We start from the raw sequence: 15154 nt of genomic DNA, 5'->3' as shown, positions 1-15154 counted from the left end.
GAGTGTCTGCGTTGGGTATGCCGTTAGTTCTTTCCAACTTCGCAATGCCTGCATGACCGAGTAATGAGCCACAAGCGTGTAAACTACAGCAGAAGCTGGGGGCGAGACTGGATGTCCCTCGGGTGGGATTCATGAAACTAATGATTTCAATGAAAGGAAATGACAGTGAAATAAACGACTAGAAGAAGTAAATTCAATCACCACCACATGGAAAAACTCAATTGAGACAGACTGGGTTGCTTGCTACTCTTTGACAGACAAAATGCTGCAGCTATATCCAGTAGCATTTGATTCCTCTTCCTCTCTTTTAATACTCAATACCTGAGTCAATAAGTTTCACTCATCTGCGGATCATCACTGATCGGTGAGAGGCATTGGTACTCTCGGGCCTTTTCCTGTGTAAATTTTGATCAATAATGGTCAATAACACTAGAGATTGTCTTTCCCACAGATACATGTCACTGAAGGTAAAATATCCAACATGCTTTTAATATAGCTCAAGTCATATCGTAACATGTTATTCAAAATTTGATTGCTCTATTGTACTAGATACAAACAATAACAACAATCTGCCGAATGCCCTTATATCTCATTACATTTTTTTTTTCAATAAAATTGACACACAAGAACCCAGCCCAACTAGCTTGGGGGTAAAAAAGAAGGAAAACTAAGAACATAAACAAACAAATTATACAGCAAAATGCTGCTGCTGAAAGCCAAAGAGAGAAAACTATGGCTTTCTGATAATGATATATACATACTAAATAACAAATAACACCAATGTACAAATATAAATAACACAAAATCTCATCACTGAATGTGGTTAAAATTTTCCTCAGACTGGGTTGAGATCTCTTGCAACTTGTCCTTGCCATCTGCATGATAAAATAATAAATAAGGTACTTGGCCAGTTTTAGAGATTCCCGTTCATGCTAAAAGAAAAATCAGGGCAAAGCAGACAGGCGCTTAACCGACCTATTGAGAAGGAACCTTGCAAGTGGACTTAAATTTGCATTCCCAGGGAGTTCTGCATTTTGCTGTTTTCTCCTGTTCATAGCTTCCGAACTTGCATTTTCTATTTCTGCCGGAACCTTTAGGTTCTTCGAGAAGATACAGGTAGCCAATTCCTGAAGGCCTGCCAAGGACGTTTCCTTTGAGCTGCATAGTGACTACCATGGTTATTTAAACGAAGATACCTAAATATTGCAACATGCACAAAATCATAAAATAACAACATCAACAAGCACATTAAAGAACTAGTGAACCTTCCAAGACGCTGAAGTAACCTGCTGACAATGGCTTCAGATGAGCCAGGCTTCACACGCTCCAGATACACGAGTGAATCTGCCAGAGCACGTACAACTGATCCTTCGGATTCATCACCAACAGCCTAATTTATTTGGAAACAGACTCGTTTAAATTTTGCACGTTGAAGCTTACATAAAAACATAGAAACTGAAGGTACAAAAAGTCGGGAGAAGGAAACATGAATAAAGAGCAACAACTGTAATGTACTTAACTACTGATGCAGGATAACAATTAAACAAATTTTATTTTGGGATGTTGAAGCTTACATTAAAATATAGAAATTGAAGGGCCAACAAGTCAGGAGAAGGAAACAAGGGTAAAGACTAAAGACAACAACTGTAATGTACTCAACTACTGATGCAGGATAACAATTAAAGCACAAATTTTGTTTTGGGACATTCAAACAGTTAGGAGTCTACTCTTAGTTAGCTTTGTGGATTTTGTTTCAGACTCTAGGTGTTCTAGGGTTTGTGGTATCTGCAGTTAGGAGAAGAGTCCAACATGGTTTCCAAATCAAGAGTCCTGTTGTACCATGAAGATTGTAACTGCTGTTTTATAAAAGAATCTATAGTTAGTTTTGAATCAGAACTTTTAATTGATTATCGAATATCACCTATCCTCTTATTGCCTCTCATCCGTTCGAAATAAACCACGAACAGGAGACAGTCTACCTAAGAATATTAAATCATAGACAAGAAAAATGCAATGCAGGAACAATCCTCTCATGGAATGTAGGACGTTTAATTGAAATCCTGAACACGAGACACAGTTTAAATTAGGGAGTTACACACTGAAAATGGACTTTGAAAGGGCTTTGGAAATAATAATAAAAAGTTGGTATCCAATCAGGCTACAGAATGAACACCTTGCACCAACTTTCAGAAACAAGATTAACGACAGAAAAAAAATCTACGAGTCAAAATGGAGTCCTTTGGAATAATATCCAACAGCATTAGTTTCATAAGAAATGTCAGAAGTGCAAGCATGATATGCATTAACTATTAATAAAGCTGCAAGAGGGCTGCAAGTATACGCATATACACATTATTGTTTATAACACCATAAATGTAACTCATGGGGCTGAGGGACTCGGATGGAAATGATTTTTCCTTCCAGCTCATTCAAGTAGTCTCAGTCTGTTAAGATAACAATTTATGTTCATTCCAGACACAATCCATTTTTTTGTCAGAAGTTTCCAGTAAGCGTTAGTCTCTTTCAAGGATAATCTTCATAGTAAAATCTAAAAAGTCATCTTTGCTCAAAACCTGCCCTTAATTTAATTCAATTTTCCCCATGTAATAGTTTTTATCTAGGTTACATGGACACGCCATATTTTGAAAAAAATCTGTGTCGGATACGTATCCACGTGTCCGTGTCCGTATCCGTGTCGGACACACACGGACACATATTGTATTTAATTTACCTCGAATTTCTGATTTACCATCTAATTTAATAAATTTATAATTATTAAAAAATAAATTAATTATTCCTATCCGTGTCCCCGTGTCGATCTTCAACTGCTCGCCGTATCCGACACTCTGTATCCGTGTCAGACACCGACACGCGTGCGTCTGCGTCATCAATGTAACCTAGGTTTTATGGAACCTTGAGTATGAACCGTGAATATAAGCTGATCTTCTCACCAAGGAGATTACCCTCGCCAACACTTCTCCATTCTGATATTTCTACCCCTAGATGAGATATTGTAAACTCTATCCGATAAAAATCCAAGGAATGGAAGTAGTGACTAAAAATGGAAACGTAAATTCTGACTTGTAGGAATAACAATGTCTGTCTATATTCACCTCTTTCAGTGAAGGGATAAGCAAATTTGACAATGCAGGAGATGCAGCAGCAGCAAGTATTGCACCATCTTCATTTTCACTTGCTTGACGAGATAGCGGAAGTGCTTTTTGTGCGTCAAAATATTCGGCGAGAACCTCTGACATCGTTATGAAATAATTTAGAAATAGTAATTTTCATTCATTTTCTGAATGCTTCTAAATCATTTGTGGCTAAAGAAGAGCTACCTGGACCGAAGCAGGGCTATATGTCGCTTTGATCTGTTAGTTTATTTTCCTGTCCATCTTTCTTGAGCTTGCCCAGAACAGACCGTTCCTTAGCATTTCCTTTCCTGAATCCCGCTAGTATTGCAGCCTTTGCCTGATACAAATGAAGATCCATTTAAACACACTAGTGGATTCACAAGACCGACAAACTAATACATAATAATACCAACCTCTGCAAGGTTTGTTTCACTGTCCTCAAGTGAAGCACTCGATGACTTCTCTTGGATTCCTAGTCTAGATTTTGGAGTTCGAGGAGTATCAGGTTCATCAGTTTGACCACGAAGAACAACAGTGCCACTAGAAGATACATCCTCAAAAGAAAGGTATCTATTGTTCATCTACACATTCAAACATCACAGATAAGAAATGAAAAAAAACATTGTAAGCAAATGTGCATGGTGGAACTCACATACAAGTCACATTATACAAATGAAAATCATACCATTGTACTATGATCACCAAAAAAAGATGATGTCTTTATTCCTTTGGGAGATCGTACAACGAATGTCCCTGACCCACTAACAGATACCTCCTCCCCCTGTTATATGAGCACTAAACACTTTCAGAAATTTACAGGAATAAAGCTTATCATATCAACTTAGATACAAATGTTCTCTGGGTGTCTGTATCATTACATCATCATCAACGAAATCATCTTCAACTTCATTGTCCCGTAGATCTCTAGCATCTTTAAAGAGGGAAACTTCCAGCAATGAATCCCGAATTGCAGTTCCACTTGAAGATGACCACAGGCTCTCCTTGTCTGGAGGTTTTCTCGGAGAAGCGTGACTGTTTAATTCAAAATTCTTTTCTCGGTTTCCACCAATCTGAGGTGGCTTTACAGAACTACGTACAGTTCCAGTACCTAGTGAAGCAGTCGTACCAAAGTCCCAGCCATCATTTCCGAGGGACTTTTTTGGACTAGAGAAAACAAATAAAGTCAGTAAAATAGAGGTAGCACTGAGATAGAAGATGCAAGAAGTTTTAAACAACAAAAAAGCACCTGGCTCGAACAGTTCCTTCATCTCTTATATTTCTTGTGACCTTTACAGTGCCAGATCCATCCCCGAATTCTCCAAGACCATTTCCAGGGGTGTCATCATCTTCCTTTACTAGATACTTTGGACGTTCTCTAACAAGCAAACAAAAAGGAAAGTAGAGCATGTACAAGATCAGCACAAAACCAAAGAAGCTTCAAGTGCACTTAACCATTTAGATAACATGGAAGCAGTCTTGGATATGCTTGTGAAAACTTCATACGCTAGAGATGTGTTTTGGAGGGGCTTTGGTTCTGTCATTGCTACCCCTACCAGACCGCAGCTTTCACTAAATTTTATACAAAAAACAGACCACCCCTAATCCCCCCCCCCTTTCCTTTTTTATTTTCTTGGATGAATCACCGTCTTAAAGCTCAATAATTAGCTAAATCGATCAGAATTTTCTTTCTGATCCTTTTGGCTTACCAAGCATAATTTTCTTTTTTCTTTTATTACTTTTTAAGCAATTAGCAATATGATGTACCTTATTCTCTCCAAAAGCTTGGGACTTCTCCGAGCATTTCTGATAAACCGATGTCTTAAAAGCTCTTTTGCACTTGGCCTCTGAAATTAAGTGAATAGAAGAGAGGAAAACAGAGAGAGATATGTAAGTTGCCATTAATTTTAATCATAGTCGAAAAATTAACAACCAGATTCTTTTCAACTTTATTAATTGAATTCAAAGTAAGAGAGAATAGCAAACTAAAAACACAAAAACACCAAAATGCTAATACACTTGTAACACGATTTTGCACTAACTTCGACCATATAGTGTCCCATCCCATCCACATGGAAAATAGATAAGCATTTGCAGCAATTACGTCCAAGCAAATTTATCCACCCGTCATTATTGTCTTACGTAAGTGGGCACCAGGAATAATTTATAAATAGAAGCGGGAGAAAAAACTGAGCTCTACAAAGTATTAGTTCCCAGCATTCTTTCCATTTGTTCAGTTCCTCTCTCAGCCAGGACAAAATAAGAGAAACAGGGCATTCAATCTCTAATTCAAATACTCTTATTTTCATCTTCTCTCTGTTTCTCCTCTTTTCTGACCTAGAGCTTCTCTGTGTTTTTTATCAACAAACCAATAGATTATATTATATTTAATAATTGTGATGTAGTGTGGGAGATTCACTCTACAAGTGATACAAGCAACCATACATAGACTAAGCCGCTACGGCATCCCACCTGCATAGAAAACCCCTACCCCCAATCCACCTAAGTGATTTACAGATAACACAATGCTGCTGAACTACTATAGAGTTCTCTACAGAATATGTATCAGTAACCCATGTCACTAAGTGACACCCATTTTTTCCAGGTCTTCCAACAGAAGGAATAAGAACCCCAGCCATGCACACTTCAATCCCAATTAGCAGTGCATAGTTCAATGTTCTTAGTTGACATTAGAACCCGCTTCGCCATTCCAAATCACCTCTGTTTTCTTCTTTAGAACTTGTACTTCTTTTACAGCCCTGCTATTGATTGCTTTTAACAAATCCCCTGCACTTTTGCAATCCATAGAAACTCCAAACATTTAACCCAAAGGAACTACACTATCGGTAACCCAATTATCAGATATAGGGGGGGTTTTGGATGGTACACACATGCAGACCGCAACTCGTAAGTCCGTGTCCAAATGCCAACCCAACCACCTCACATTTTGTGAAAACCAAAATGATAAAAAGGAACAGAAAAGGTTAAGGAGGATGAGGAGGAGCTGTTTCTACGAGGAGACGCAGCTTCTGCAAGACTGCTGCAGCGGCTACAATGGTGCTAGAACATCAGGGGGCTGTGCCTGGCCACTAGTGACCATATTTCTTCACCTGGCACCTTGGTTCCATCTTACCAGTATTTGCCAAATCACCATCATCTTCCACCTCCCACTCTCTCCCCACTGCCCAAATCCGGCCAGAACTATCCAGTATCCATCATCTTCCAACATAACTTTTACACACTACTTGGTCTCCTTCCTTGACAAATACGTCTTCAAAATTCAATCATGGTGATCCCAACTCTATAAGCACCTTACCAGCTTCGAGGCTGTCCATCAAACTATTTCCCTGACCACCACAAACGCTTTTGCAATTTCTGAAATGACCTGGACTCACCACGTGGAATGGGAGCCTGATAAAATAGATCCATCAGAGCTTTCAATTAACAACACTCGCCCCCCCCCCCCCCCCCCCCCCCCACCCCAAGGCAACACATGAAAATCCCCATGTCATGAGTAATGACCTCCACCACCAACCCTTCACCAAGCCCAGCATACCTTCTGTCATAGAAATTTCTTCCGTGATATACCAAAGCTTTAATTATGGCTTAATGGTTTCAACTTCGCTCCACCGTCTCCACCTCCTATGGGATTACAAAATGATAAACATAGGTTCGAACTCATTTGGAAGAAGGTTTGGGTTTGGAAGTGTTCAGTGTTTAAAAAGAACAGAAAGATAAACTGTGCAACAAGAAAGGGCATTTTCATCTAGACCTTGGTACTTTTTCTCTCTGCTATCAGATCCCAACACAACTTTGCAAGTATATTTTATGCGGTTCAAAGATTCCTCCCAAAATCAACTATTTTCTTTGGTTCTTGACCATTTACAGTATAGGTAGAAGCTTGGGCATTCATAATACTGGGAAATGGATGCTCAAGAAAGCAATCAAGAATGATTGTCTTCTGTGTATCACTGTCCAAGAGAATTAATAATTGGCAAAATTTATCAATTGTAAATTTGTGCACTAATCCGTTGTCTGTTCAATTGACTGGTTTGGAATAACTTTATGCTTCTTCTTGGAATTCCATTAGATTAGTCCAGGTTCGCCAAAGGTGTTGCTACCTTCACGATACTTGAGAGTCCATTCTCAAGCATGCAGAAGGATATAAACCATGTTCCTTTCCTTCGCTAGTTATTGGTAGGAAAGGAACAAACAACACTTTAACAAGGAAATGGTGTCCATGGAGATGATTGTCTCCATAAAGAGTATATAGTTGGTCCAAGTACATGTGCATGCAAAATCGTCCCCTTCGGACTTTGTATTCTGTGGGAGCCTTTCATTGGATGTGCCAAAATATGCTTGTTTCTCTGCATTTTGCCAACATGAGATTTTATCTTCTTTTTTCTATTTTGTCCTACTTCACTTTTTTTTTATTGGATATACATAAAATTATCTTCATAGATAAGAATAAAAGAAAAATAGAAATGAAACAGACTGAGGAAAGACTAATTCAACTCTAAGAGCAAGGACTTAAGAAACAACCTTATTGACGATGTCCATCAGACTTGCCTAGAATCAATGATATTTGTGGGCCCATGTGATATGGAAATAAGGAAAGACAACTATCTTCAGTATTAATTTGGTACAGAGAACTAATTTCTAGAGCATATGCTGAATTTCTTTTAACACATCTCAAATTATCCCCCACCCCCCAAAATTATTTTTCATATCTGAATAATGTTAACTCCATGATGTTAAACAATACCAGAAATCTGTTGAAGATTTTGGATCCACATGATGCTAAAAATGCACATTAATCCCCAATCAATAATACAGGGATGGAATGGATCAAATGTAAACTGTTATTAGCTTGGTCAAAGATCTCACTTTCTTTAATTCATTAACAAAAATATAAAAAGTTGATATGATAGGGGGCTGAACAAAAAGTGTTTTTAGGTAGTCATCTAAAAGTCGAAAATATACCTCAGCAGGCACTTTCTTCAAACATAGTGAAACAAATTCCTTCATAGGACGGGAAAAATGTTCATCCAGCTGCACAAGGTAAACAAAGGCAACCGTGAAAATACAAAAGAATGATCAGTTGTCCTGTGAGAAGTATCTCGTAGTTTACCATAAACCAACATTATAGTAATAATTAATACTAATTTTCATTGAAAATAAAAGAAGAGACCTGTGGTGGACTTTCTCGAGGTATGATGAACAGAACCCTCATTGGGTGCAAATCTGCAAGCGGAGGTTCTCCTTTTGCCATCTCAATAGCTGTAATTCCCAAAGACCAAATATCTGCCTGGATCAAGTAAAACCTGAACGTGTGAAACATGTGGCTTAAAGTCACAAGAAACAAACGACACAAGACACAGTCAAGGAAGCACCTTCTCATTATATCCTTCTGAATTTTGGATTACCTCTGGAGCCATCCAGAATGGTGTACCTACAAATGTCTGCCCAATTTAAATGTGTGAGCAAAATTATCTAATGAAACCAATCACAAGACGAGTTAATCATGATAAATCATCTAAAAGGGAAAAATGTGTGGGACCTGGAGTCCGAGACCGAACATAGATTTTTTTCCTAGCAATAATCCATCAAAGAAAAGTCAAAAGAAAAAAAAATAAAGTAAATTTACTGGAGCCCCATATGGGAAAACAAAAAAAAAAAAAAAAAAAAAAGATGGTGAGGGAACACAAAATATAGGGAGAGACTGGGAGAGAACATGACAAAATGTCATTTTAAAAATATTTAAAGACAAATAATTTTACATCTCAAAAAGAGAATGGTAGTCACCCGTGGCCCATACAAGAGGGTCATGTCATGATGACAAATTGGCAACCACCATAGGATGGATAGCATCAGACATGAGTTAAAATACATTTGTATATTGCAAAACAAACACAACATTGTCTAGAGTTGAAGATAGACATGGATTTAAACATAACACAAAGGAAGGCACAGTCCATAAAGCCAACACCAAGTTGACAAGAATGTTATTTCTATTCGAACATTTTTGGGCTAACTCATCATAGCCATCTTGTTACATTTGAAGAAGTAACACTCATGTAATTGCTACAACAAATAATGCACATCTCAGAAAGAAAATAACAGTCAGCCTTGTGGGCCATCTATGTCGGTCATGAAATGATGAAAACTTTCATATGATGATGATGATCATAATAATAATAAATGATAGAGTTTACAATAGAGTAATAGACATGGTTGAAAAAAAGTTGAACATGGTTAAAAGTTGATGAAGGCACATTTTGTGGAGCCAACACCCAGGAGACGATACTGTGTGAGCATTTCAGGATGACTTCAGTATAGCCATCTCGTTACATTTAAAGCATCCACATGTAAGTTCCATTGACACAGATATGTGTGTGTGTTCGTATCCGACACGGATACGAAGTGTATGACACGGCAAAATATAAGAAAATGGGGTATATTACATACAATATGTCTGAAGCAGACACATGGATACGTATCCGACACGGATTATTTTTGAAATATGGTGTGTCCATGTAAGATAGGTCCACATAGATGGACACAAGGTTTATAGTCGTGGAAATGTCTTAAGATGAAATTTTAAGTATAAAAGGTTTCCCCCGCAAAGGCAATCACACACACCTATTTCTTTCTTGACAAAATAGCCCATTATATTCATAACAAAACTTAAGAAAAATCTATAGATAGAAAAATAACGAAAAATAAAGAAAACAAAAGAGTTAAGATAAGATTCCCAGCTATAGATGAAAGAACTTGTTGACATGTTTAGTATAGTCCCACATGGGATGTTCGACGCCTTGCAGTATATTATAAAAATTCTTAGGTCTCTCCCATCACCAATTGGTTATGAGTTGGAAGCTCCTAAAGTTTAAGATGGGGTATCAGAGCAAACTTGTAAATGGCCCGAAGGGCCTGTTTACTCCATGTGTTATGCTCGAGTAACACCCTATGCTATCAAAGGCACCGCCTAGGCGCTTTTAATACTTTGCCTTATTATGGCTTCCCTTAAAAATTTAAATCCCACTTAAAAATGAGAACAAAACCACGAAATCTAATTATGATCATAAGATATAATGAAATTACCATATGACTTGTTGTTTTTTGAGTTTATAGAACAAACGATTTTCAAAAACAATGTAGCATGACGCCTCGGCATTGCTTAGGCTGCCTAGGCATTTTTGGACAATCCACTGCCAAGGCTTTTGTGAACAGTCCACCACCTTGCCTCGCATAACGCGTTTGATAGAATATGTACGGGAGCATCTTTAAACGTTTAACATACTCCCACATGGGATGTTTAAAGCCTTTCAGTATAGCATAAAAGTTCATGAGCTTCTCCAATCATCACCAATTGGTATTAAGTTGGATGCTCCAAATATTTAAGAGGTCTCATTAATCAAAATCACTTACTGCTCCTAAACTAAAAAAAAAAAAAAAAAAAATAGAAAAATAGAAAAGTTGGAAAGTAAATTAAAAACCACATATTTTACTTCGATGGTGATGTAAAATATAATCCTAGGTTTCTCATAGAGGTATTGGATCCACTCAATTGTATTAGAAAATAGTCCCACAATATTCATAAAACATTAATTAATGATTCAACATGGAATAAAGACAGTTTGATATGGTGCCACCGAGAAAAAAAGATTTGTTCCTGACAGAGGACTACAGCATTACATACGCTCAGCTACCAAACATATGTAAATTCAATAAAGAAAATTATAAAACTTTGGGAAAAGATATCACTATATGCTAACTCAAAAACAGAAACTCTAAAGAAGAACCAGGAAATTGGGGATGAAAAACAGAAACTCTAATGATATCACTATATTTATGAAGGTCTAATCAATCATAAGTTTTCACTAAAGGAAGTAGCATCACCTTTCTCCGTGATATTGTCCGTGTTAATTGGGCAGAAACGCCAAAATCCGCAACCTGTTACAAAGTCAGTAAGGTTAGAGTTGGAAGTTTCAAACATAGAAACCAGTTCAAGTACTCGCCACTGCCAAAATACATTATAAACAGATTTACCAACCTTAACATCCCCACTCTCAGTTAGTAAAATGTTCGCCGCTGCCAAGACAAATTATAACAAGCATGTCAATTCCTAGAGTGATAGTTTGAAAATGAGCGCATATAAAACTTGGAAATCAAATAATATATCTTGTAACCTTTAATATCTCTGTGAATTTTTCCTTCATTATGGAGATATTCAATAGCATGTAGCAAGTCACGTAAAATGCACGCTATAGACATTTCATCCAGTGGCTGACCTGCTTGAATCTGTTGGAGCACAAATTATGTGAGCATAGAAACATCTCTATTCTCGCGACCAAACTAGTGTCACATTATTACCAAACAGTTGAACCGAAATTCATCCATAGATAAATAAGTTACAGAAAAATAGCACGCTATAGAAACACAGAAAGGACATTTAACAAAAGTTTTAGTAAATTACAAAAGGCCACACTAACATATAGACATGCAAGCACAAAGAAGAAAAAGGCTCAGATATATTTGAGGAAGGAGCATGAAGAAACTCTGAGGAACTATATATTTCGAACAAAAAAAAGCTGCCTTTAAGTACATCATATCAAGAGATCACCTCCGCATCCTCCTGGAAGCATCTATTTATTCTTAATTCAAGTCAAGCTATTTGCAATTACCCCCTAATCAAAACAAACAACACAGTGGGTATACTATATTTAAATCTCCTTTCCATAAAAACCATTTCTTACACCAAGGACTGTCACTTACAAAGCTTTCTATGCTTAGAGAATGTATAATTGTGATAGAAAAAAGGAGAGATACATTTAAGAAGGCAGAAACCATTAACATAAGGAAACAGAAATTAAGACTGATTCCATAAACGTGTAAAGCAAGTAACTAAAGCAACTTACTAGGTCAGCAACAGATCCCCCGGCCATGTATTCCATCACAATCCATAATTTAGTCTGGTGAAGGTAAGATCCATAGTATTCAGTGATATACAGCGAGCGGCACTGAGATAAAACAGAAATTTCCTGGAAGGAAAATAACTTAGATTAGAGAAACTAGCAGTTGACAATTAGATTGGAGTAAAATTTTTGTGGACCTAAGAAACATTCATTTTGAACAATTTGTAGCTAGATGGGAAGATATTATGTATAGAGAGTCTGGAGGAGGGTGGTTGGTTTATTTTTAGGTTGTTTTTATATTTCCGTTGTAATGGTAGGTTATCTTGACCTACATTTTCTTTGATTAATACAATTTAACTTTTACCGAGCAAAAAAAAACAATTAAATAAAAAAAAATCTTGTAATCAAGGAATTACCTTTTGAATGTCTTCAATTTCATCCTCTCTGCATAAAACCAACAAAGTGAATGAGCACTTAAATCAAACTTTTTTGTAATTTTCTTCAAATGATTATACAGTAGGGCATGATATGAACAAAGAGCTCTCAAAATTCGACACTATTTGCTTGTATTGATCGGTACTCGCCAATACAAATCACCTCTAGTATGTGAAGGTTTAAGTTGTAACAAAAAAAATTCGGGTCCAAATAATGTTTTTTTTTTTTATCGGTAAAGAGATATTTCATTGATATAAAAATAAAAACATAGGAATAGTAGGATGAGGTATCCTTACATCGATAACCAACTGAATGAAAGAACAACAACAAATGTACACAAGAAACATAAAACACCGTTCTCAAGTCAAAATATCTTCCCATCTACACACAAAGTGCTCAAAAGGAATGTTACTAGTTTCCTCATGAGCTTTGGCCCAGAAGAATAAGAGACCTTTTATTGACATGATTACTTCCTCCAAAGAAGCCATAACACCCTCAAAAGTTCTTCTATTCTGTTCCATCCATAGGCCCCACAAAACCGCAAAAGGAATCATTTTCCATATACGTCTTCCCCTTTGAGATTGCAAATCTGAAGACCACGAGGCTAACACACCTTTCACCGAACCTGGACTAACCCATCCACGGGTCCAAATAATGTTGACATTGCAAAAGAAATTCAAATAGTATAACATGTTAAGGGTTTGGAAAGAGAAGTAACTAATGGCTCTCTCTTTTTCCTTTTCTTTTTCTCAACAGAACATACCAAAAAAAAAGTGATTTGACATATGAATCTACCTTCGTCCTTTGCTTTTTTATGAATCATCACGAAGACGTTGATGATACATAGAAATATCTAATGCACTTATTTATTGTACAACAGCATCAACTTAAAACTCCATACAGTACAATACATCAACACATTACCTATAACTGTTTACACTTTTTCCTAGTATTCAACACTTATTCAACTTAACTAGTTTTTTTTCTTAAGAAATTAAAAGGGTTCAAGCTACCCCAACCTGTATTAATGAACTCGATGATAAACAAAACCTAATGCATCCTCCTCCACTATACATTGTAAGCAATTCACTCAGTGAAGGGGTGTAAAACATTACACTATCATCAACAAAACAAGTTAACATGAAATGAACCGCTTTTTCCAAAAGTGTCCTCTTCACTGTGTTTGTTTGGATCTTTGTTACAATCAATTTCTAATCTCCACCTATTCATTGTACATTCTATGTTTCTGCCGTTCTCTTTTTCCTTATTTCATACAGTGAGTACATTTCTATCTAAATATATGTTAGTTGTCAACAAACCACTAACTCCACTAAAAACTAAGCTTGCATATATGTATGAATCAAGTAGTTCTTGCTAATAGAGAGACTTCAATAAGAAACAGTAGAAGCTAGAAAGGATAAAGGAAAGAGAGAAAATTTCAGAAGCTTTAAACTCACGCTTCTTCTAAATCAATAACTTTAATAGCAACATCTCTGTTTAGCTCCTTATCAAATCTGCAACGAGAGAATGTAACAATACATATTAAGTCAAAGTATAGGAAACCAACAACTCAGGATTTATGTGAAAATCTTACTTCTCAAATGAATTGAATACTTTTGATATGGACTAAACAAAAACTGCTTAAATGTAAAAGAGCGTCTAGGAGTATAGCAAATCAGTCTCCGTAAACCAACCTCACATTATAATAGTTTTTTCAATCCATACAAATCTTATTAACACTTTAACAAAAAAAAATTCTTCATGAGTAGCACATTGTGTTTGCCCTGCAAAATGCAACACGAAAACAAGAAGAAAGACATACCCTTTATAAACATCACCAAAAGAACCTTTACCAATGAGCTCCAAAGAAGTAAATCTCGAACCAATAGCATCAGATATCGCTGCCGCATCAGCCATACTAAACAAGAACAGGAACCACCTATTTATTCCCACATTCTTCGATTCTATAAAAAAGTTAAAATCAAGAAATGGAGAACTCACACTTGAACTAAAAGTGAAGCATTTTGTCTATTCAAACACTCAAAATTACAAAGTGACACTGTAACAAATTTATTATTAAAACAAAGATAAAGTTAGGTTTTTTATTAAATGTTTAATGTTGTAGGGTAAATGTAAAATTGACTTACTTGTTTCGTCAATTTCAGATCTCTCTCTCTGGTTTGCAGAGAGAAGAAGAAGATTTTGGTTTTGCTTTCCTGTGTAATTTTTTTCTATTTGGGTGTGTTTTTAGTGGGAAACTTTTCCAATTGTTTTTTAAAGATTTTCCCTGGTAAAACTATTTTCCTATGTGAATTCGGTTATGGATGGTTCGATGGTCAAGGCTGTTAATAGGGGTCCAAGGCACGATGGTCCGTTTTATTCAGAGCTTAAAATGGAGGTGTAGTATTTTTTCTGGCTTGGCGACTACTATTCGTACGATCAAAGTCTTTAAGATTTCTACGTTTTTAGATTAAATATATATAACATGTGCTTTACAATATTAGAACAAATGGACATCAGAAAGATGAAGTATTCATGGAATGTTGCAACTGAAGTGCTGAGGTTCAGGCCTCCCTCTCCCGGAGCCTTTAGAGAAGCCAAAACAGACTTCACACTTACAAAGGATTTTCAATCCCAAAAGGGTGGAAGGTACGTATTAGTAAAATGTTT

General features: G+C 36.5%; 1 protein-coding gene across 1 annotated transcript; it reads right to left on the bottom strand.

Moving 5' to 3' along the window:
- Positions 1 to 468: 468 nt before the first annotated feature.
- Positions 469 to 14771, bottom strand: LOC147476551 (uncharacterized). Its single transcript, XM_086582615.1, has 21 exons — positions 14632 to 14771; positions 14307 to 14448; positions 13942 to 13998; positions 12466 to 12493; positions 12053 to 12175; positions 11324 to 11435; positions 11188 to 11225; positions 11034 to 11087; positions 8525 to 8593; positions 8323 to 8439; positions 8115 to 8183; positions 4899 to 4978; positions 4381 to 4509; positions 4013 to 4298; positions 3820 to 3915; positions 3548 to 3715; positions 3366 to 3471; positions 3114 to 3250; positions 1266 to 1390; positions 976 to 1158; positions 469 to 875 (listed from the first exon to the last, which is right to left on the bottom strand). The coding sequence occupies exons 2-21, from the start codon at positions 14399 to 14401 to the stop codon at positions 836 to 838; spliced, it is 2112 nt and encodes a 703-aa protein (XP_086438741.1). The 5' UTR covers positions 14402 to 14448; positions 14632 to 14771; the 3' UTR covers positions 469 to 835.
- Between the last annotated feature and the right edge of the window lie 383 nt (positions 14772 to 15154).

Source organism: Coptis chinensis, chromosome 9, assembly GCF_015680905.1.
Source record: "Coptis chinensis isolate HL-2020 chromosome 9, ASM1568090v1, whole genome shotgun sequence".
NCBI classification, from domain to species: Eukaryota; Viridiplantae; Streptophyta; class Magnoliopsida; order Ranunculales; family Ranunculaceae; genus Coptis; species Coptis chinensis.
This window is presented reverse-complemented; position numbering and strand designations above follow the sequence as displayed.

What these genes read in the sequence shown, in the direction of transcription:
- LOC147476551 (XM_086582615.1), bottom strand. Translation starts at nt 14,401, where the DNA reads ATGGCTGATGCGGCAGCGATATCTGATGCTATTGGTTCGAGATTTACT. An exon ending in CTCGAGAAAGTCCACCACAG is followed by an intron (nt 8,184 to 8,322) that starts GTCTCTTCTTTT and finishes TACCTTGTGCAG; the next exon opens with CTGGATGAACATTTTTCCCG. An exon ending in TTATCCCTTCACTGAAAGAG is followed by an intron (nt 1,391 to 3,113) that starts GTGAATATAGAC and finishes CAAATAAATTAG; the next exon opens with GCTGTTGGTGATGAATCCGA.